Source organism: Pituophis catenifer, unplaced genomic scaffold, assembly GCF_029215685.1.
Source record: "Pituophis catenifer annectens isolate HBS135680 unplaced genomic scaffold, rPitCat1.0.hap2 SCAF_6, whole genome shotgun sequence".
Classification (NCBI taxonomy): Eukaryota; Metazoa; Chordata; class Lepidosauria; order Squamata; family Colubridae; genus Pituophis; species Pituophis catenifer.
Genome location: NW_027256886.1, coordinates 54,446,471 through 54,468,639, shown reverse-complemented (window position 1 = coordinate 54,468,639; position 22,169 = coordinate 54,446,471). Strand labels below are relative to the sequence as shown.

The 22,169-nt window shown below is 36.4% G+C and overlaps 1 protein-coding gene across 1 annotated transcript in view; it reads right to left on the bottom strand.

The window, feature by feature from the left end:
- Positions 1–16,564, bottom strand: part of INPP5F (inositol polyphosphate-5-phosphatase F) — a 37,329-nt gene extending 20,765 nt beyond the window's left edge. The window contains exons 1-4 of the mRNA XM_070946504.1: positions 16,468–16,564; positions 7,688–7,768; positions 1,746–1,882; positions 759–887 (exon numbers count right to left, since the gene is read on the bottom strand). Of these exons, the coding sequence (XP_070802605.1) occupies positions 759–887; positions 1,746–1,882; positions 7,688–7,768; positions 16,468–16,564 (444 nt within the window). The remainder of the gene's footprint in view (positions 1–758; positions 888–1,745; positions 1,883–7,687; positions 7,769–16,467) is intronic.
- Between the last annotated feature and the right edge of the window lie 5,605 nt (positions 16,565–22,169).

The following is a 22,169-nucleotide window of genomic DNA, read 5'->3' as shown; positions in this document are numbered from 1 at the left end:
GTTTTGCAACTGATAAAAACAATACATTATTTAAAGTGTTCCTAGAAATTCTTTCATGGGGAAAACAGATGCAGGCAGACAGGGGCATATTTGGAGAAGAATTTTAGAAGAGAGATTAGAAGCAGTATTGAACATATTGATTGAAATGGTGATAACATGTCCAAGTAGTAATATGAAAGATATCTTTAGAGCTATACAATTGTCCAGTTAGAAATTATGAGGAATAGAGCAGAGTTTCAAACTCACATGAAATTCTAAAAGACAGTGCACATAAAATTCCAAGTGAGAATAGTAAACACATATATTTGGCGGCCCAAGGAGAAAGAAAGAAAAAGGTAAAGACTCTATTAGAACTGAATCTGACAAATGGGGATGGAACCAGTCAAATCATATAAAGGCATAAAGAGCTTCAAGTAGTAAAGTTTGGTAGATTGTATCTAAGCAGGGTGAAAATAGGAGATAAAAAATTGATCTGGCAGATAAAGTAAAGTGCCCTTGATTATGCTTGTGGGAATTTTAGCAAAGTTCAGAAGTATAACAGGAAAAAAAAAGGCATCAGAAATAAACAGTGGAAGACAACGTGAAAGGGACAATTTAATCAAGAAATTTCCAAAACAAGTGAAATAAAAATATGCTTAAATATTTGTGACTATATTAATCAACTCACTGGAGCAAAGTACAAAATTAAATAAATAGGTGAATAGTGTTTACGGTGTCTACCATCAAAAATTCTTAAAAATCTAATAAATAATTCTCACCTTCTTTTTATTAGAAGAGGAAACATTTGTTTTTATCTGAGTGAAGGTTCTCAGCAGAAATTTAGAATCATCTGGAGACTGTGTAATTTTCTCTGTTTTATATATTCCAAAATGATGTTTTTTACAGGGCTGAAAAGCAATATATTTTGTTAAAAAGATGCTTAATGAATTTAGTTATATAAAATATGAATTCACTGATTAATATTCTTCTAAGAACATTAAATAAAAGCTAACTGTTCTTCGTATTCTATATACTTACAATAAAACAAGGATAATAAATAGCAAAAAAAAAAAAAAAAACCTGGAAAAGTTGTATAGAATTCATTCTAGCTATCACTGAAGTATTATCTAGTATCTGCTAAAAATTATAAGGTTCCACATTTTAAAAAGCTTTTTCTACCCCATCTACTGTCTAACCTTGAGAAAGGTCACAAAGATTTAATTAACTAGTCAGCTGGAGTAAGAGTTTTGGCAAAACTAATTGTCATTTGTATATCTAATCACAGCAGAGACATCTCATTAAAAAGATATCTGATACAATGCAAATGTCTGTACAGAAGAAACAAGATATAAATGCAGTAAATAAACCGCACAGTAAAAGAGAGCAATTGAGAGATGGAAAGAAAGAATTTTTCCAAATGTTTGATAAGAAATGTTTACATCCACTTACTATCCAGTTATCCATTGGGTCAAATAATAGCAATAGCACTTAGACTTATATACCGCTTTACAGCCTTCTCTAAGTGGTTTACATAGTCAGCATATTGCCCCCAACAATCTGGGTCCTCATTTTACTGACCTCGGAAGGATGGAAGGCTGAGTCAACCCTGATGTTAATGATCACATGATAAATGTTTACCTAAAAATTGTTATTCAGCATGGCTACCTGATTTGATCATGTAACCTGCATTTCCACTTAAATATCATTCCAATCATATTAAGTTGGCTGGAGCACTCCTTTTATGAATTGCTGGGATTCCATCTTACCTCCAAGTCCAGATCCTGAGGTTCTGCTTCAGAAAGTGGTATTGCGACAATTTTCGTAATTTTACATACATCATGATCTCCTGGAAGCTTGCCAACAACTACTTTTTGGCGAATTAGAAGCAACCACCAAGGCAAATCTGTAAGAAATACAAATCTAAGTTTGGAAAGAGAAGTTTCAATTGTAATTTTAACCACATGAATAGCAACCTTTCAATTTATATATTCTCTTCATCAGGCTAACAAAATTACAGCCTAACACTTAAGAGAAAAAGCCTCTTCTCAGTAGGGAATTAGGGTTACAGAACCCCAGAGATGGAAAAATTGGGAAAGTGGGGGGAACATTTTTCTTTCACTAGAACAATCCAGTATCTGTCCCTTCCTAAGACAGATTTAATTTTTGGTATTTTTCTAATAATGAACATGGTGGTTAAAATAAAAAATAAAACATTTTATTTGCAGAAAGAGTACACTACCATAACCAAATAATAGGCTTTTTAAAAAAAAATGTTTATGTTTTTCAATTTTAATTTAAGTTCATCCTAATTATTCTTCTTGTGCCCTGACACTTGCCTAACCATGCTAACACTGCATATAGAATCTGGTTTACAATGCTATTAGATAACTTATTAATCAAGTTAATATGTTAGACTGTGAATCCTATGGAGCCATGTTGCTTATTGGGGAGCTTTGGACCAATCATTCTTAACCCAGGCTATGATAAAATGAGGAAAGAGACCATATATAGCACTGATTTGAGCTCCCCAAAAAATGGGATTTAAATCCAATAAATAGCAACCTATTCACCAGGTAGGGGGATTTTTTAAATTGAAATGTAAAATCAGAGTTACTGCATAATATCCAGGCCACAGCATACACTCTCAAGAGAGCCACATCTGATTAACATTATCTATAGCTCTTTTGCTATATCTGTTATTGCCGATTCCAGTTATGTTTTAGTTTATGGTCTGCATCTTAATCACTGTTACTTATCTTGAATATTCCACTGAATCAAAGGATACAATAACAAAAACATATTTTGATGATTTTTGTAGAAAAAGGCAGCATGTTTTTCAGTCCTTATGAAGACTATATAACATTCAATGACAATGCATGCCAATAAGCATTAAACTTGTTCTGAAGATTCAAAATTAAATACTTCCAGTTTACTTTTTTTCAAATATTTTAAAAGGGAGTGATACTGTAGCATACTATCATTGTAATACAGCCCAAAACCAGAATCAGAATAGATAACTCGTGTAATTACAACTTCATTCATTGAACAGTAAAATACACTGTTACTAAAAGATAATTTTTATGCTAATATTAGTTTGTCATGGTCAGCATCAATAGTGGCTTTATTTTAGTAGCTGAATGTATTTGTTCGTTTCAATGCTGAGTTAAATAAGATTTAAAAATCTCAAACAGCGTATATCCATAGTTACAGCTGTACAACTCCATTTAAGAGATGCTCTAACAGCAAAAGAAAAAAAATCTACAGGAAGAATAATTCCCCCTTGCCCTTTAAGCTTCTTATAGCCTGTGACAAGCTGTTTCAAAAAAAAAATGGAAAATGGCAGGGGGCTGAATAGGGAATTGGTGAAAAATAGTTCCATCACATCTTTCAAAAGGAAGCAACTTAATCTCAGGGTCTTCCACAAATGAAAAGAACCCTTCCATCCACAAAAGAAATAGATTCCCCAAGTGTTGCATTTACAAATGCTTTATGACATCACAATCTATCAACCAGCCTATATGTTCTCAAATTTGCTGTTGGGATTGGGAGAAGAATATTCTTTGCAGTTCCTGTGAGGTGAAGAAAACGCAATCATGCAAACAGACTTCCATTTATGTAATGTTGTTTCATAACTAATTTCAGCTGAAGAAGAAAAGATGAGGTGTTTCTATACATGTTTTCCTTTATGACAGTGGTTTGTATGAGAGAAATGTTGTATTTGGCAAGAGGAAGAAAGATCAATGACTTTTATCATTTCATTTTTATAGGCAATATTTTGATGAGTAAATATCCATTCCAGTTTGCTGTTGTTCTGGCCCTGTTTTCTTCTGGAGTAGGGTTTCAGGTCAGGTGTGTGTCTGTATATGTGTGTTTGTGTCTACACCTACATGGCCATACACAGAGATTTATTGGAATGGTAAAATCTCCAAGTTTTCATTTGGAGACAGAAAACCAGATTTATACATAGGTATTTCAAAGGATTTTTGGTCTTTTTTTTATTATTTACTTGCCTATTTTGAGAAATCCATGTTAAATTATTTTTTATTGAGGATAAAGAAAATATCTAATTTTCTACTGGGCAACTCTGCTTATCTGATTAAAAACATATTACAAAGCATAAGCAAGATTTTTTTTTAACAAAAATAGGTCATTGCACAAATAAAAGAAAGATCCAGCTTGAATGGCATAAGTTACATAAAAACAAGTCTACTAATCTATCTGCTGTGTCCCATTGAGCATTTTGTTCAGGCCTTCTCTCAAGTATCTGAAGATCTTAAAAGAACAATGGAACCATTCATGAGATCTTCTTCAAGCATGCTTCCTGTTTCTTCTGTTTTAGACCTTGTTTTATTGCATTCATTCAAATGTAAGTGAAAGTATTCCTCATAATCATGGATGATGCTGGGTCTGGGAGAAAGCAGTATTTACAGCCAGGAAGAAACAAGCAAAAAAAATTACGGCTCCACCCACCTCAAAACACAGTGGATATTTCTCTTGTTTTGACTAATAGCCAGAATACATGCCCATCTTTCAAAGATAGGAGCAAACCCCATACCAGGCAAGATGAAGCAAGCTGTTACTAATGCTACAATTGTTTATATACACAGTTCAATGACAGTGTTGACAATTGGTTTTTGTATTTTATCTGCAGCATCTAGAAAACAATTTTGCTGCCAAAAAAAAAAAAATGAAAACCCTTTTTATCTCTAATGTTCCAACTAAATACTCTTTGTATCCAATCACAATGCAGTCCCTTCTACTAATCTGCTTCCAGAAAGGAAGGGAAAAACAGATATGAATATATTTTCAGAAGTAATTTGTTCAAACAGATTTCGAATACGATAGTACCTAGATTATTATTTATTCATTATATATAAATGTACGATATTTAAAATATTCAAAACTTCATATATTCAAAAATATGTGACTATGTTACTGTAATTGTGAAGTATTTAATTTTTATTTGATTTTGAAGGTAAATTATTTGAAAAACAGTCTCTCTTTCAGTTGAATACTTGCTTTTACAGCAAAACATGCTGTAAACTGAAATTTCTGAAGAACTGTTTTAAACCATATACACACAATGACTTTACAAAATTCAATTTCTGCTGCTAGAAAGAGCTTCAAACTCTCAATTACATTTCCATAATAAATCTTTAAAATATCAAGGAATATTTTAGATTATCCCATAGAATTCTCATATACTTCCTATAAAATAGTGTGTAACACCATTCTTCCTTTGCAAAGTACCCAATGCTATCCTCGACTACAGTCCTACTTTTCCATTGGCAGGAATTCCTGGGGATTCTGACTGATCCTTACGCAACAAACCTCTTTGCTACAATAAACATACTTATCTAAAAATAAAGTTTCCTTTCTTCCTTTAATTTTTTTCTTATGAACGAGAACTTATAAAAAAAAATAGTAGCAGCAGCAATTCTTTGCTTTTCTAAAATTCTAAAGGAAGTAACACTATCCTCTTAGGTTTTTTTCAGAAAGAGGATGAAGAAACAACAGTGGGATAGATTTTCCACCCATAACTGGCAGAGGAAACGTTCACAAAGTACAGCTTGCTCAGTTTAAGGCCACAGAGAACTAAGCTATCTCTGCAAAATAGACTTACAAAAACAGTCAATAGTAGTTCCCTGTTGCATTTTCTGAAACAGGCTCTATTATCTCTAAAAAGTGTTACATTCCCATTAGGTTTTTGCAGGATACAGCAGAAAAATTGGACTAGATTGTGAGGGGTGGGGAGAAATTGCCTCACACGAACACTCCCAAAAAGGGGGGGGAGTATCTTAAAATTCTGTATTGCTTCTCTAGGTACACTCCACTATTCTTACTTTCTTTATAGCTGTCTAACAGGATAAAGGAGGTACTGAAGCCAATTATCGATGAAAGCTTGTTCACAAGTTCATACCTGTGTAAAATGCTATACATGAGACACCAACATTCAGATTTCATTTAAACTTATTTCCACATAGCATCAATATTAGTAATCAGTACTTTATGGATATAAAATACAAATTATAAAACCTATATACAGGTTTCAGGTTCTAGAATAAAATCTAGCTTGCTGATGCTAAAAAAATAAACTTTAAGCAGCATATTATGACAAATATAGCATATTGTAGTTTCTCATAACTATCTTTCTTTCAAAATACTGGAACAAGCCAGACAAATGAAAGTAAAATGTGTAGACCATTTTTTATTTGAGATTAGCTTGAATTTTATGCCTTAATTTGGTTTGTGAGAAATAATTGTATTAACCCATCTGTAATAATCACCACAAACCAATTCATAAAAAATATTGCTTGTCTAAGTCTTATTTAAAAATGAGGTAAAGAAAGCCAGAGGACAAGCCAAGAGAATCTAAAACAAGCTGACTTTACTTTTGAAATATTTAAATTGTGCATACAGTACTATTATCTCTCTTTTTCAGCAGTACGTCCAACGTTATTTCCTTAATGAAGAACAAACTTGCCTAGCTCCGAAAGATACTCCCCCCACCACCAAGGCAACTGGACTTTCTTTTCAATTGCCTTTTGAGTAAAAAAAAGCATCTTTGGGACAACCATGATGTGAATGATTGAGAATCTCCTCAGACCAGGGGTCCCAAACCCTCAGTCTGTAGACTGGCCCTGGTCCGCGGAATGCCAGAGACCCGGTCGCACAAACAAGTGAAGCCCCATCAGTGGGATGCAGGCAGCATGCAAAACCACATACCCTCCAGTCAGCAGGAAAACCTCATTCCATGGAACTAGTCCCTGGTGCCCAAAAGGTTAGGGGCCACTACCACAGACAACTCATTTAGCTTTTACAATAACATAAAGCACATGAAACCACTTAAGAGAAGGAAATCTTTAATAAATTGTAGTAACTAAGATTGTGCAAACCATTTGGAGGAAAAAGTGATACACAAAGCATGCTAGCACAAATGAAGCACCTTTCTTCAGAGCATAAAAGCAATTGTTATCCTTTGGAGTATCATACAAAAGTTTCAAAAGTTGTCCCCAAAGCACCTCTGCATGTATGTGCATACCTAGGCACTTCTGATGTGATTACTAGCAAAGAATATGTATATAAACACAGAGCAGAAATCCAGAAACACCTTTCAAAGCTATAAAGCTCTCAAGAAAAGTACTATACTCACACTTTGTAAGGCATCTCTTTTAAATGCTTTATAGAGCCCCGGCTCTTCGAAAAGCTGCCTTTTCATATAATATTGGTGATATTCCCATGTTTCTTCCAGAATTTTCAATTCAGCAGTTTTATTTATAATTCCAAACTAAATTTACAGTTATAAGAATTCTCATTAATATTTTACAGCCACATATTACTAATACATTACACATAAATTACTAATGGCTGAACTTAAACCATTTCAATCTTTCATAGTACTTTTGTGAATGTGTATATATTTCATTCATATATGTATATTTTTCTTTCCTAATGTCATTTGATAAATCACAAAAACACAATTCATCAAGAACTATGACATAGTTTTAAACAGCCATTTGCTTTCCAATTCTTTATTAATTCAACAAAAAAGTGACACATTACATTGATAGAAGCATTGGGAAAGATCAGATATATTTTGTCAGTCATAGGTAATTTTAGAGTGGAGGTTCCTAACCCAATAGGCATAACAAACTGAGCATTATTTTAACTATTTCTTCAAGCTATAGAAAGATTTTATTGTCCATACCTGTATGAAGCTGAATTTTGCCAATAATTCCTTCGATCAAACCCAGACAAATTGGATTCCAAGCCAAAAGAAGATCAGTAGCTGCAGAGGAAGAGGAGGTGAGTTAGACACGTAACGATAAACTGTTTTAGCCATATAATTCAAATTCACATTTCTTGTTTTATTATTTATCTGGAAAAACTGGGTTTCTACTAGGCAAGATGATCGTGTAAACATGCTAGGTACATATTACTCCATCTAGTTAAGAACAATTCCTTTTAAGAAAATATATATTTCTTGATCTACCGGAAATACCCTGACTAAAATTAAGTTTGATTTTTTTTTCCCCAGCCAAAACCTTAGGAAGACCAATTCAAAAGCTTCCAAATCCCTTTACCAACAAGATAGTGGTTCTTAATCAAAGTAGGATTAACTCCTTGGAAAGTTCAATTTCATAATAAGAAAATATATTCATTATTTCCTAATTCTGTTATGAGGAAATGTACATAGTACTGTTTCCTGGCTGGGCCGCCCTCTTCAGAATAAAGAAAATGGAATTCAACAATTTCTACAAAATATTAAACAAAATAAGATACCTGGAGAACCAACAAGTTTTAGATTGTCTATAAAAGTTCTGCCAATGTTTTTATTTACCACCTAACATGTTTAATATTGCTAGCAGAAATCATATATGTGGGTGATTCTGAGTTCTGAATTCTTCCTTCAGGTGGCTCCAAGGAACTCAATACATGATGAAACAATACTCAATTGGCAAAGTTTCCCCTAATTTTTATCACTATACTTTTGTAGTTTAATTAAATATTCTTTAAAACCATTGATGCCCAAACTCTAGAAATAAAAGTGCATTTTATTGGGAACCAAGAAAAACAGCACTTCAGAGAATCTAAATAAAATCAATAGTTATTACCAGCTTACACAAGCAGCTCTTGAGAATTATTGAATTATAGAGATGAATGATGCCATCAAATTTAACATCCTGCCCACTACAGAAATCCAACATCACAGACAGATGTCTATAAAACTCTTTAATCTCTGCTTGAACCCCTCCAGTGACAGGGAGCCAACTACCTCTCCAGGTAATTGGCTCTACTGTCAAACTTCTCTTACCTACATTCACTGCCTTTTCATAATTTAAATCCATTTTTCCATGTTATTCAAATACCCGAAGAGTGCTATCTTTCCATTGTTCCTTTGTTTCAAGGCTAAACATTCTTCCATTTCATTCTATAGGACCTAATTACTAATCCCCTGATCATCTTCATTGTCTTTTTCTGAATTTGTTTCAAGTTCTCCTAATTTTTCAAGTATGATCCCCACAACTGAACACAATGCTCATGATTAGGTCTGTCCAAACTGGAATAAAATTGAGCTGTTTGGAAATAGTGCTCCTCTTGATAAAGCCAAAAACTGCACTTGATTATTTTATAGCCACATCATCCTGCTGACACATATTCAGTTTGTAATCAACTAATATTCCCATTTTTTCACAAGCAGTATTAATGAACCACATATTTCCAAACCCTTTCTTATGCATAATTTCCTAAGTGAAGAACTTTGGTTGCCTCTGTTATTTTTATTCTGTTGTTTATACCATTTCTCTAACTTCTCAAAAGTATTTTGAATTTGTTTTCCATCCAAAGTTTTGTGAAACTTGAGAACGCATTCCCTTCCCTTAAAAATATTAATAAAAATATTAAAGACTGGGGATAGCAAGCTAAAGCCTGTGACATCTCAATATTTTGCTCCAGTTTAAAGAAATCTTTCTTTGAGCATAATTTTCATCTCAGTTATATATCCTCTTAATTCTCATATCATGCAGTCCATATTTAACTAGCTTGCTAATCGAAACATATGATGCACATTATCAAATGCTTTAAAATCAATTGTCTATTATGCTTACAACTAACTAAGGAAATTGCCTTATCAGAAAGCAAAAAAATTGTCAAGAATTATTATTTTCCTATCCACACTGACTTCTAGTAATTAACAGAATGGTTTCACGGTGCTTTTAATCAACCATTTTATGATTTACTTAAGAATCTTCCCAAACAGTATTGTCAGACTGACTGGTATATAACTCTCTGTATTTTCCTTTTCTTATTGTTAAAAGATAGGGGCATTTGTTCTCCTCCTGGCACTTTGCTAGTTCTCCAAATTTCTCAAAGCTCGTATGTGAAAGTTAGTATGTCAATATCATGAATGTGGTACGTAATAAGACAAGAAAACATTTTCTTACAGTGCATCACAGCCAGAGAGATCATAGAATCTTACAGCTGGAAAATATGATCAGAAATCAACTAGTCTAGTTGTAGGATCTGATAAAGTTGCTGCCTGCAATAGATGGGTGGGTGGAGCCTTGGATTGTATCACTCCTATATGGCCTCTTCCTGTATGCCAATTCAAGTACAACTAGTTTATTAACAGCTCTGGGAAATGAAGTGCTAGAAGAGATGCCAGTAGGAGGAAGTCTTCTGCAATTGGAAGAAAACTCAAAGTGAATTTGACCAGCCACAGTGTAAAGAGCCATATCAGGCATTACCTCATCGCAATGTGTTTGGCAAAATGCCAGTATTTCTCCACTCTTATTGCATCTGCTGATAACCCAGTCGTACTGGGTAAGGAGGGCCCCATCCAGAACATCTGAGGCATTTTTTTTTTAGATTATTCTGCTGGCTGTAAGATAAAATCACACAGATTCACTCAGCCTTGGACTCTGATTGTGTCAAGCCAGTGTGCCTGAAGTACAGTCTAGTAGTGTGATCTGGGATAGGTTTATGATGGTAACTCCTGAGGAAATGATCATGGCTCCCTATACTGTCATTTGTTCACTGATCCAGCTGCTTTCTGGGTCATAATAGCAGCCTCTCTGACAGAAGGGGCAGTGCCCCAGTCTTAAAAGAGGTGGTGGTATATTTCTCAAGAGCCCACCATTAAATCCAATAAATTAGTCTTCAATATCTATTAACCAGTGTCCAACCTTCCCTTTCCTTTTAATGGTTTAAGTGTGACACCTGCTTTGGTTGCCACTTTGCTTCTATGTGAATTCAAGGAGCTGGTCATTATCTCTAAAGCCTAACATGGCAAAGAACTTCTGGAAGGGAAGCCTAACATGGCAAAACCCTTCTGGAAGGGTTCACCTCAGGATTCAAAAATCCCCCACCCAGTTATATTTTGAAGACAAGGCTCTTCACCCAGCTATTTGGTAAGGATAATTTATGCTTCCTTTCATCCTTTCCCTTGTTCCATCCAGGTTTTCTTTGCTGTCTTGTTTGTATTTTTGTACTCTTATTTTTTAAAAAATATTTTAAAACTATTTGTAAATCTCCTAGAGTTGCTGGGAGTCAGAAGGCATATAAATGACTGAAATACAAATGTTGAACAACAAAGAAAAGAACCCTAAGCACCCTATTCATTGCTATTCAGCTAATGCAGAACCGTTTATAAGAACTGTAGCTGAGGTCATTCAGCCAATTATGAAGCCATCAAACAGTTGTAGGTCAAACACAAATTTTATCATTATACTATGAGGACAGAAAGATTTTGTTGAGTTCCTTGCTGATCTTTAATTCTCTTGAAGTGTGTCCACAATGGGGAGATACAACAGAGACAAGAAATTTTTAGGAAGAAGAAAATGGGTACCAAATATTCACTACTTTGAAATGTGAATCATAAAAATGGACTCCCTCTATGTTCAGATTTTAAGATTCCTTATAAGAAATTTCTACAAGTTGCTCTTTTGACACATATGACTAAAGTTGACTAAGATTAACAAAGATATTTTTACTTAATTCAAAGCCCAGGAGTAAACTACATTATAAAAGAAGTATAATTGTTCAATCTAGAAAAAGAATTTCCAACAAAAGTAAATGCACAAAAATAGCTCTGAAAACTCATTTAAACAATCCACTTAACACAGACTTAAACTTAATTACAAAGGTAGCCTTACAGAGTTACAGAGCACTGTACCTTCTTTACAGCTTTTACCATACACAGTTCAAATAAACTCCCATAGCTTATTTTAAGGTAAAACCAAAAGAACCATCAGAAGGACAAGGTACAAATGTCAATATGTTTCAGACCAAACTACGTGTAACATAAAAATTGTTGATTGGATATAGTCTTAGACATTTGGCAAAGAAATGATTGATAGAGAACACAGAAGTTACAGTTGTATGTGATAAATGGGAATCACAGCAAGAGAACTCATAATCATCTAGTTTTAAATGTTTCACTTCATGAATGTAAAATAAACTGGCCACAGCATGATACCCTATGGCAGGAATACACATTTTTTTTCAAATTATGGGTCATGGTCAATAGTCAAAGAGACACATTCCAAAAGTAGGGAGAAATGGAATCTGATTTAATTTCAACCACTAGCAAATTGAAAGCTACTTTGAAGTTAAGGTTAAAGACATAGAGCTAGAAATTGGAAGACTGAGAATTCTAGTCTTGCCTAGGCACTAAGCCAACTGGAAGAAGACTACGACCTAGGCACTAAGCCAACTGGACAATTTCAGGTCAGTTACCACCTCTGAAAAGATTGCTGAAAAAAGTGTCCATATATGGATTTGTCCATATAGTTCTCAGTAGTCAAGACTGACTTGAAAGCAGAAACACAAAAGGCAAATAATTACAGAAATTATCTGTTTCAATGTAAATAGCTTTCCACATTTTCAAACACCTCTTAAAAATGACAATCCAAGGGATTCCAAAATGAAACCAAGGGGAAAGAGGATCCCTATGCAATTTGAAATTCTTTAGATTTTTTACTCCAAAAGCATTTTATTAAAATAAACTTGATAAAAATAAAAAAAATCCGATTTAAATTTTAAAAATCTGATTTTTTTTATTTTTTTTAAAAAATCATCAATTTTTATCCACACTGGAAAGAATACATCAGAAGGTTCTGCTACTTTTCAAGTATCTCCAAAATCAGTATAGTATCAAAGAAAATCCTTCCAGGCATCAGAGAAGACCAAAAAAACTTCCTAATGCTGTATTTCCTTCAAAGAAAATGGCAATGTAGTTCTTATTACAGAATTTCAAAACTCAATCTTCAAGGTATGTTTAAAATTCTAGCAAATGCATTAATTTGACCGTGATTTTCCAATATTTTAGAAAATATTGCTATTGCTTAGTGCATTGTAAGCCGCCCTGAGTCTCCGGAGAAGGGCAGCATATAAATCAAATTTTAAAAAAAAAAAAATTACCTTCAAGAAATACTTTTTCTAATAACTTATTACCAAGGAATGTTTGAATATCTACAGTATTAGGAATTCTTTCTTTAGTCACAAATTTAATTAGACAAACCTGGAAAAAAAAGAATAAAAATATACACCCCAAATATATCAACTTAAAATTGTTGTGGATAAATTACAGGTAAGCCTTGACTTACCACCACAACTGAGCCCAAAATGTATGTTGCTGAGACAATTTTAAGTGAGTTTTGCCCCATTTTATGACCTTTCTTGCCACAGTTGTTAAATGAATCATTGTAATTGTTAAATTACTAACATGGTTAAGTGAATCTGGCTTCACCATTGACTTTGCTTGTCAGAAGGTCGCAAAAGCTGATCTCAGGAGACTGCAACTGTCATAAATATGAACCAGTTGTCAAGCATCCAAATTTTGATTACATGACCATGGGGATGCTGCAACGGTCATGAAAGTCTAGGATTACTTGTATATAACTGGCAAATTTGGCCATAGTTGTTAAACTGCTTACACAGTTTGAAAAAGCCAAGAAAGCAAACTTTGCTACATAATGCCACAAATAAACAAACCAACCATTTTAGCTTTCACTCTGGTTACTTCATTAACACAAACTCTAAACTCAAAAATAGAAAATGTGAACAGATTGTCATTCAGATTGTCATTGAAGTAAAAAATATCTTCAGACAAGGATAATAAAAAACGAGCATATTGTCATTTCAATATGTGTTTCACTCTCTTACTCATGACTCTGCTCAATCAGCAGGAATTCAATGCTTAGTCAAATCTCCTGTCACAGACAATATAGCTATGATTCTTCTTAAAATGTTCAGAAACCAGCTTGGAACAATGTCAGAAAAAGAGCAGCAAAGCTACCGTCAAGAGCTCTTTGTATGGCATATCAGCAATCCATTATTGGCACTTCTTCAAATCATGAGACTGGTAGGTCTCACCTATCTGAATTATAACAGAGATAAAAGGTTAAAAAAACACAACTGTATACTTGTATGTTGAGAACCTTTAAAAAAACCATGAAAAATGAAATAATCCATTCAAGGCTTATCTGAAGACTTTATCTTGCCATTTTACTATGTGTCAAGTACCCCAATTTCTTTATCAACCTTCTCTAACCAACTTCATCCCTAAAGTAGAATAATAAACTATGTGGCTACATCATTTTCCAGGAGCATACTTTCCTCTTGTTCTACAAAGGATTTTGCTATTAATATACTAAAATCACCATAATTCTCCTAAATGAACATATTTTTAGAACTTCATACTCTTCACCAACACTTAATTTTATTCTCTGTATGACGGTAAGTAGGCTAACTGTTCTGGCTTTGTCAGTTTACCAATGGCTGAGCACTAAATCTGTTGTGTAAAGAAGTCTGCAAAAGAGCTGATCAAAACAATGAGGAAAGTGCAGTGGGGCACCCTCTCCCATTTTATATCTGGCCAGTGGGCGGGGAGAACCACAGCTGATCAACCACAGCTGATGTCAGCCTTACCAGTAGATCACAAAGAAAACATGATCAGATGAGCTAATTCTACTTTATTATGCAATTCTGCCACTCTCCTTTACAACCCAAGAAATTAGGGAGGGTTTCTTCTCAGTCTCTCACCCTGCCCATTATACATCTATAGACTACGCTGTCTCTTATCTAACCATTCCCTAGGCAGCATATCTTGGCTCTGCCTCCCAAAGTCATCCCCATATATCATTATACAGAGAAGATGTGTGATAAAGTGAGAGAGACACCTATTTAAAAATCCAGTAGGTTCCCTCACCCACCAGCCTGCCAATAGCTGATCAGCAGTGGGGGAAGTTGGGAAGCAAATGAAAAGTGATTACTCTTTCAAAAACCCCAGCCCTGCAAAAAGCTGGGCAGCTCTAACTAAAGCAGCAGAGCTGATCATCACAGGAGAGAGCTGCTGGGTTTTGAGAGAACTGGTTCTTCTGTTTTACTAGGCATCTCCCCCAGGTTTCACTCCTGCTTTGACCTACATAGGAAGAAGACGTGGATCAGCCATCTTTCAAAACTCATTTTCACATCAGTCTGATTGATAGATGGATTTCCATCTGCTGATGATGTCAAGAAAAAGAGGATTTTACTTACATTGCTTATAGTGACACACTACAGTTACACAAACAGCACACTACCATATGGCAATAAAAGGAAGAATGCAGAATTAGCAATTTAGCAATGGAAACTAATCCTATGATGGTACAGCATACTATCATCCCAAAGACGGGTGGATAGCACTTTATCACTGCTACAAGCATAGCCCCCACCCCCAGATCTTTTTCAAATGGTGTGCAAAATCTCTTACGCGTATATTGAACTGATTATCGGTAAGCCAAACCATTTGATGTAACATTACATCCATTAAACCAGGTCTCAACTTTAATCCCGTTGTTGAAATAACCTGTTACAATTCAAGCACTAAAACAGGAAGAAGAAAGAAAAAAAGGCCATATACCAATATTTCGAACAGGCCGTTGGATATATCCACACTAAACCCCAGAACCCACTTCCTTTAACTCTCTTAAATGTCAAATTCAACAAGCCCAGAGATATTTGCACAGGAAATCCACAGCCCACAGTAGAAAAAGGCAGGATAGGATGGGACAAATGTTACCATCCTGAGAGAAGGTATTAGGGAAGGATTAAACTGCCACAGCTTCCGCAAGATCCAATGTATCCCAAGGCCCTTTACTGGTTTACTCTGTAAAGTACAGGTAGTCCTCGACTTACAACAGTTTGTTTAGTGACTGTTCAAAGTTACAACGGCACTGAAAAAAGTAACCTATGACCATTTTTTGCACTTATGACCATTGCAGCATCCCCACGGTCATCTGATCGCTTGACAACTGACTCATAATTATGGCCGTTACAGTGTCCCGGGATCATGTCATCACCTTCTGCAACCTTCTGACAAGCCAAGTCAATGGGGAAAACCAGATTCACTTAACAAACTGGGTTACAAATTCAACAACTGCAGCAATCCGTTTAACAAATGTAGCAAGAAAGGTCATAAAATGGGGTAAAAACTCACCTAACAAGTGTCTCACTCGGCAACATAAATTTTGGGCTCAACTGTGATCGTAAGTTGAGGACTTCAGGAATTAAAAAAAAAAAAAAAAACCCTTCGGGACCGAACATGGCCTCCCCTGAACATCCCTGTATGTGGTCATTTCTCCACTTCAGGAGAAGCAGAGAGGACTTTCCCCCTCCTCTATTTGCAGGTGTTGCACTTGTCACCAGGCTCCCCCCTCCCCCTCCTCCCTCAGGTAACACGGGACACTTCCAGGTGAGTCACCCTGCACTCCTTCGCCCAGGGGATCAACCGCCCTCCCTCCCTTCGGGCGCCCCTCAACAGATGCCCTTCCTCCTCCCACCTATCCCGTAGCCACCCCGACCTCTCTTCCCCTTGTTCGAGCCGGCAAAGTCCCGCCGATGCCAGGTTTATCTCCTGGTAAAGAGTTCTCGCTGCCGCTGCCACTCCCCGCCCCTTTCGCCCAGCGGGGTGGCTCGGTCCGGGCCCCCGTCTGCCCACGAACTCACCGGCTCGGAGCTGAAGGCTGCCGTCGACGCGGCTACACCAGAGCGACCGGTTCTCCTGTTGCAAGATGTAGTGATCCTTGGCTTGGAAAAGCTCCATGGCGGGGCAGCCAATGGAAGGCAGGAAGCAAAGGCAAGGCAAGACAACGACCGCCGCGCTCAGGCAAGCCGCTGCCGGAGAAACGGCAGCCAAACCCAACCGGACCTCCCCCGCCGCCGAAACCGGGCAAGACCCAGCCCTCTTAAAGGGCGGCTATTCCGGGAAGAGCCGCGGAGACGCGCGCGACACCCGCCGCCGCCGCCGCCACCGCCGCCGCCGCCGAGCTTGTTGGTTCTCCTCCGGCCGGACGGGTTCCGGCGCGCGCATACCGGTGGACACGTGACCGTCCCTTTCCCTCCCCCCTTTTTTTTCCGTTTAAAGAGAGAGCGCCGTCTTACTCGCCGAGCGGCTTCACGTGAAGAGAATTCGGACGGGGAGGGGAGGCGGGGGACAAAATAAATCGATCTTTTTCCGTGTCTTGGTTGATTGGTTAGGCGGGGCTTAAGGGTAGTTCTCTGCTTGCAACAGTTCATTTAGTGACCATTCAAAGTTACAAGGGGGGGTGTTAAGTGATGGATAACCGTTTTTCACACTTACGACCGTTGCTCCATCCCCATGGTCACCTGATCAAAATTCAGACGTTTGGCAGCTGACTCATATTTATGTCCGTTGTGGCGTTCGGGAGTCATGTGATCCCCTTCCGCAACCACCTGACAAGCAAAAGTCAATGGGGAAATCAGATTCGCTTAACAACCGTGTTGCTAATTTAAGAACTGCAGGGATTCACTTAACAAATGTGATGAGGAAAGTCGTGAAATAGAGCAAACTCACTTAGCAAATGTCTCACTTAACAACATAAATTTTGGGCTTGATTGTGGTAAGTTGAGGACTATCTGTATCCCTCTTCCCTTGGGGAGCTTAAGGCGGAGTAGGTAGAGCTCCATTGCTTTTATTTTTTCTCAGAATATCAGCTCCGTGAGGTAGGTGGGCTGACTTGGGTGAGGTCGGAAAACTCAATCCAGCGACTACTGCAGGTAGTTGTTGACTTTATTATAATTGAGCCCAAAATTTATGTTGTTAAGTGAGACATAAGTAAGCTTTGCCCCATTTTACGACCTTTCTTGTCACAGTAGCTAAACTGGTAAATTGGTAAGCTGGTTGTTAAGTGAATCTGGCTTCCCCATTGACTTTGCTCATCAGAAGGTCGCAAAAACTGATCACATGAGCCCAGGACATTGCAACCATCACAAATATGAACCAGTTGCCAAGCATCTAGATTTTGATCATGTGACTGCTGCAACAATCATAAGTGAAAACCAATCATAACTCACTTTTTTCAGTGCCGTTGTAACTTTGAATGTCACTAAATGAACTGTGTAAGTTGAAGACTACCTGTTATACCTTGCGATTGAAGCCCCACCCTGCCCCTCAGACTCTGCTTGGAATAACAATGAATCAGCACCCTTTTGATTTCTATTTTCCTTATCCCAAATCAACTGCTTTTGCCAATTAAAAACAAAATTGCCAGTTATTGATTTTCAAATAGAAACCATATAAAACACAAATTTTGCTATCTAGTCATGGTTAGAGTTTATATTCTCAGAAGGTCTAAAATGCAGTTTTTCTCGGAAAACTTTTTTTCTTTTTGCCACAACTGAACGTGTTCCTATAAACTTGAATTATGCATGTTTAAGTCAATTTATATATCTGCAGAATACATATATTAGCAAGGTTATTGAACATGAATTAGTTGGTACAATAGTGAAATTGATTCATATCAACAACATAGGTATCTGTGAAAAATACATAAAGATTGAGCATTTTCATTATTCTTCTCTGGTTTTTTTCATTTAATAAGACCCTTTTCTCCATTCTCCCTACTCCGTTTTACTTTCAGTCTGAGTCATATGTTCCTTACTGGAAATAATCTCTTTAATCTTTTCCTTCTCAGCAAGCAAAGCAAAGTAAAGGATAGTTTGTTTATTTCAGCTGGAATAGAGGAGAGATCTGAAGATTAAAATCTTTTTCTATTGCCTGAAATAAATGATGCTTATTCTCAGAGAATTCTTGAGGAATTGAATCCACTGCAAACAATGACACTAGAAACTAAAACCAAATGTACAGCACAAATCTCTGCATATTCATATATGTAATATTAATTTATTCAAAAACATATGTATTCCAATTGGATATTTCCTTTATACAACACTTCTTTGCTCTTTCAAATTTTACATAGCATTGTCCTTGAATATTTGGTCCTCTCAACAACAACAAATGTTACTTCCTGGTCCAAAGATCAGGGCAAACAATAATATAAAGATAAAATTTAAGAGCATGAACACAAGAGCTAAAGTGTAAAGGTAATATATTAAGAAATGAACCAGGTGTACTCTATTGCTTTCCAGCTCTAAGAGCACCTTGGCCATACATATTTATAATCATATAATCTGTAATATTATAGTCATATAATCTGTAATATTATAAGCATTATAATAATGCTTCCCTGAACATTCCTGTTCAGCTATTTTTACATACTTATTTTTAATTCCTTCAAGTTTGTTTATTATAAGTGTGGGAAGCCCCCCCCCCCCCCCACTCCTAGAGAATGAAATATTTTGGGGAATATTAAAAGAGATAGAATATTATATTTCCCCAAAGGAAATGTAGAGAAACATGTTCTTAGAGGCAGAAAGCAGCCCCCAGTCTTTCTTATTAAGCAGATGCCCATTAAGAAATCCTGGGTCAAGCCTATTCACAAATAAAACACTTTCACCTCCAGTGATGGGATAAAGGACAGGACATGACTTTAACCCCATTGATTGAGAAAGGTGGAAACAATACCCGTCCATTAAGAAAGGCAGGCTAGAGGCAATAGATAACAGGATAAAATCCAATTACACATGCCTGACTGGGTTTGGACAGGAAGCTGAAGCTGATAATTAAGACACATCATGAGTTTTGCTAAACAAGTAAAACCAATCAAATAATAAAAGCACACAAACAAATCTCAAAATTACAAAATATTGTAAACTGTATAAGAATCCTTGCACTCATCAAGCTAATTTGTCAGCTACCCCAGAACTGCACGCTGTGGTTCTGCTCATCAATAAACTTTTTTTCCAGTCAGCCTCCCTTTTATTTCCGGTGCCTTTCTCCCAGCTTGGAACTGAACAAGATGGATTTTTCTTCCAACATAAGAGAAGGAATGGCAGAAGCGGGAGCAGAGTTAAAATATCAGCCTAGAGTCTCTACTTAGCACAAGTGAACTAACCCCCCCCCCTTGAATTCCATTGACCCTTATCTAACTTAAAGCAGAGGCTGTTAGCTGACAATATTCCTGCGTGTAAGACTTTTAGCAATAAATCAATTCAATTGGACCTTCATGTGTGGACCAGGCTTATTTGCAGCTGACACTTATCTTTAGCTGTGAGATTTCAACATCATTCCTTGTTTTCAATACACCGAGTTAGGAAATTCCACAATCTTCAGGCACAAATGGAAACTTCCTTATATTATCAGCAGTTCCCAGCTTATGATGCTTCCTAATCCTTCTCTTCATTAATTAGCAGTACCAACCCATTAATAATGTCTATTATCTGTATAGAATATGATGAAATTGCCTAATCATGCAAACATGAATTTGTCTCCAGCCAAAAATAGACATGATTATGACAGCTATTCTATGTTTTCCCACTTTTGCTAAAAATACTATCCTTACTAACATGAGTTGCGATTCAATGTAAAAATCTTTCAATTTTGTTTATGCAGTCAGATTTAATATTTCAAGTGCTGGAAAGTTAAACCTTGATATTTAAAGGAAAGGATCTTATAATTTGAAATGCATAACAAAAATAATAACATTTGATTACTTTGAAAAGGCTAATAGCTAATTGCATTCTCTAATTAACTTCTCAGTAGAATAATACTGTGAAAAAAGAGATTGGTGTTCAAATGAATCAAGATTCAGGAACAGGTCAAAGTTACAGATGTTTCCAAAGGCTCACCAAGCTTCAGGCAATGTTAGTAGTCAGTTCAAAGATGATATGCACACCAGACTGTCTTTGTAGGCACCTGGTACATTTAATGAATATTTGCCAATAGGTTATTGCAGGAGCCTGTAAATAAATATATGCAAACTCTGAGCTCCAACATTTGATTCTCTGTTGACAAAAATAAAAATAAAGGTATTGAATGTGAGGCAATTTTCCTCCATATCGAGAGAGTAAAACCTTTGCTATTTGATAATACTGTTGGAAAAAATGTCCATCTGGGTTCATTTCCAAGTGGGAAGGAAGACACTGGAAACATGGAGACTGCTTGGAAAGATGGTTTAATGGTGGACAGGACCACATGGTTTGAGGTCCTGGGCAAAAGAGCACCTGGGTGAGAGAGGGAGAGAGATTTATATCCTCTGTTGGGTTTTGAACTTGCTTTCTGTTTCTGTAGCAAGAAATGTATCCTGATAGGTTGTCAGAATCCCATGGAGCCATGCAGGGGTAACTTTGTAGGTTGTCTTGAGTTCCAGGCTTGGTTGAATCTTGCTGGGTGATGTAATCTTCTCAGGTGTCATGTGGTGAGATGGGTAGAGGGTTATTCCTATTATGTCCTGAAGGTGAAGGTCTTTTGTGTTGTAGATAAGCTGGCCCAGCCTTTCTGGGGTTATTAGCAAAGCTTTCCAAGAGTATGTTTCTCCTTTTCTCATCCAGGGAAGTAAAATAGTCTGCCTTTTTAATATTTCCTAGAATATTTCATTCTTCTAGGAGAGGGGTGGGTGCTAATTTCCTACAATACAAAGAACAGTAGCTGAAGATAGATTTATAAGATAAGTAATAAAATACCAACCAAAGCTCAGATCTTAGATTTTCATTAAGAAATGCAGGATAGTAATACCATTACAATCTGCAGTAATCACAGTACCATTATGGAAACAGTGAGAAAGTATTACTAAATATGGCCGACTTCCCTGTAGCAGCCCTTTATACAGTATTGGGCAGTTGACCTATTTAGTTCCAGGCCTAGGGCTGACTATTATTATTTGTCTAAGACCCAAACTGCTTTTGTTGTTTATTAAATAATTTTAGACTTGGTTGTCTGATTTAATATTTTAGCTGTTTTATGTATTTTTCTATGCCACCCAGAGTTCATTGGAGTTGCACTTGTAATAAATGTAAATAAATATTAATTAATATGGACAACTTCAATGGCAGTAAAGGGTGGGCTGTTTTAGTATCTTCTCGCTACCACTGAGAAAAGGTTCCTGCAGCCAACTACAGTATGATTGCCCTAGAATGCCTGCTAATGTCCTTTGTCCTCCAAAACATATGCTACAAATATGCAGAGCAATCTCAGCTGGCATCCTCTTCCTTTTAAAGAAATTCAAAACCACTAGTAATCTTAGAGGCTGGGTCACTTTGTTTGGTAATGCCCTTCGCTAGGAGCCTGTTATAACCTGTGTCCTTACCGAAACTTGCATGATAATACACAATAGAAAGCTACAAAGAATTTACTTCTGTAAATATTGAATTGTTAAAACATTAACTAAAATGTGCCTCTAGTACACTCCAGCACACATGAACAATACATCTTGTAGTTTATAGAAGTGGTGTGAAAGTCTCAGCCATGTTGCAATATAATAGAATAAAGCCCCCTCCTCTAGCCATGAGTA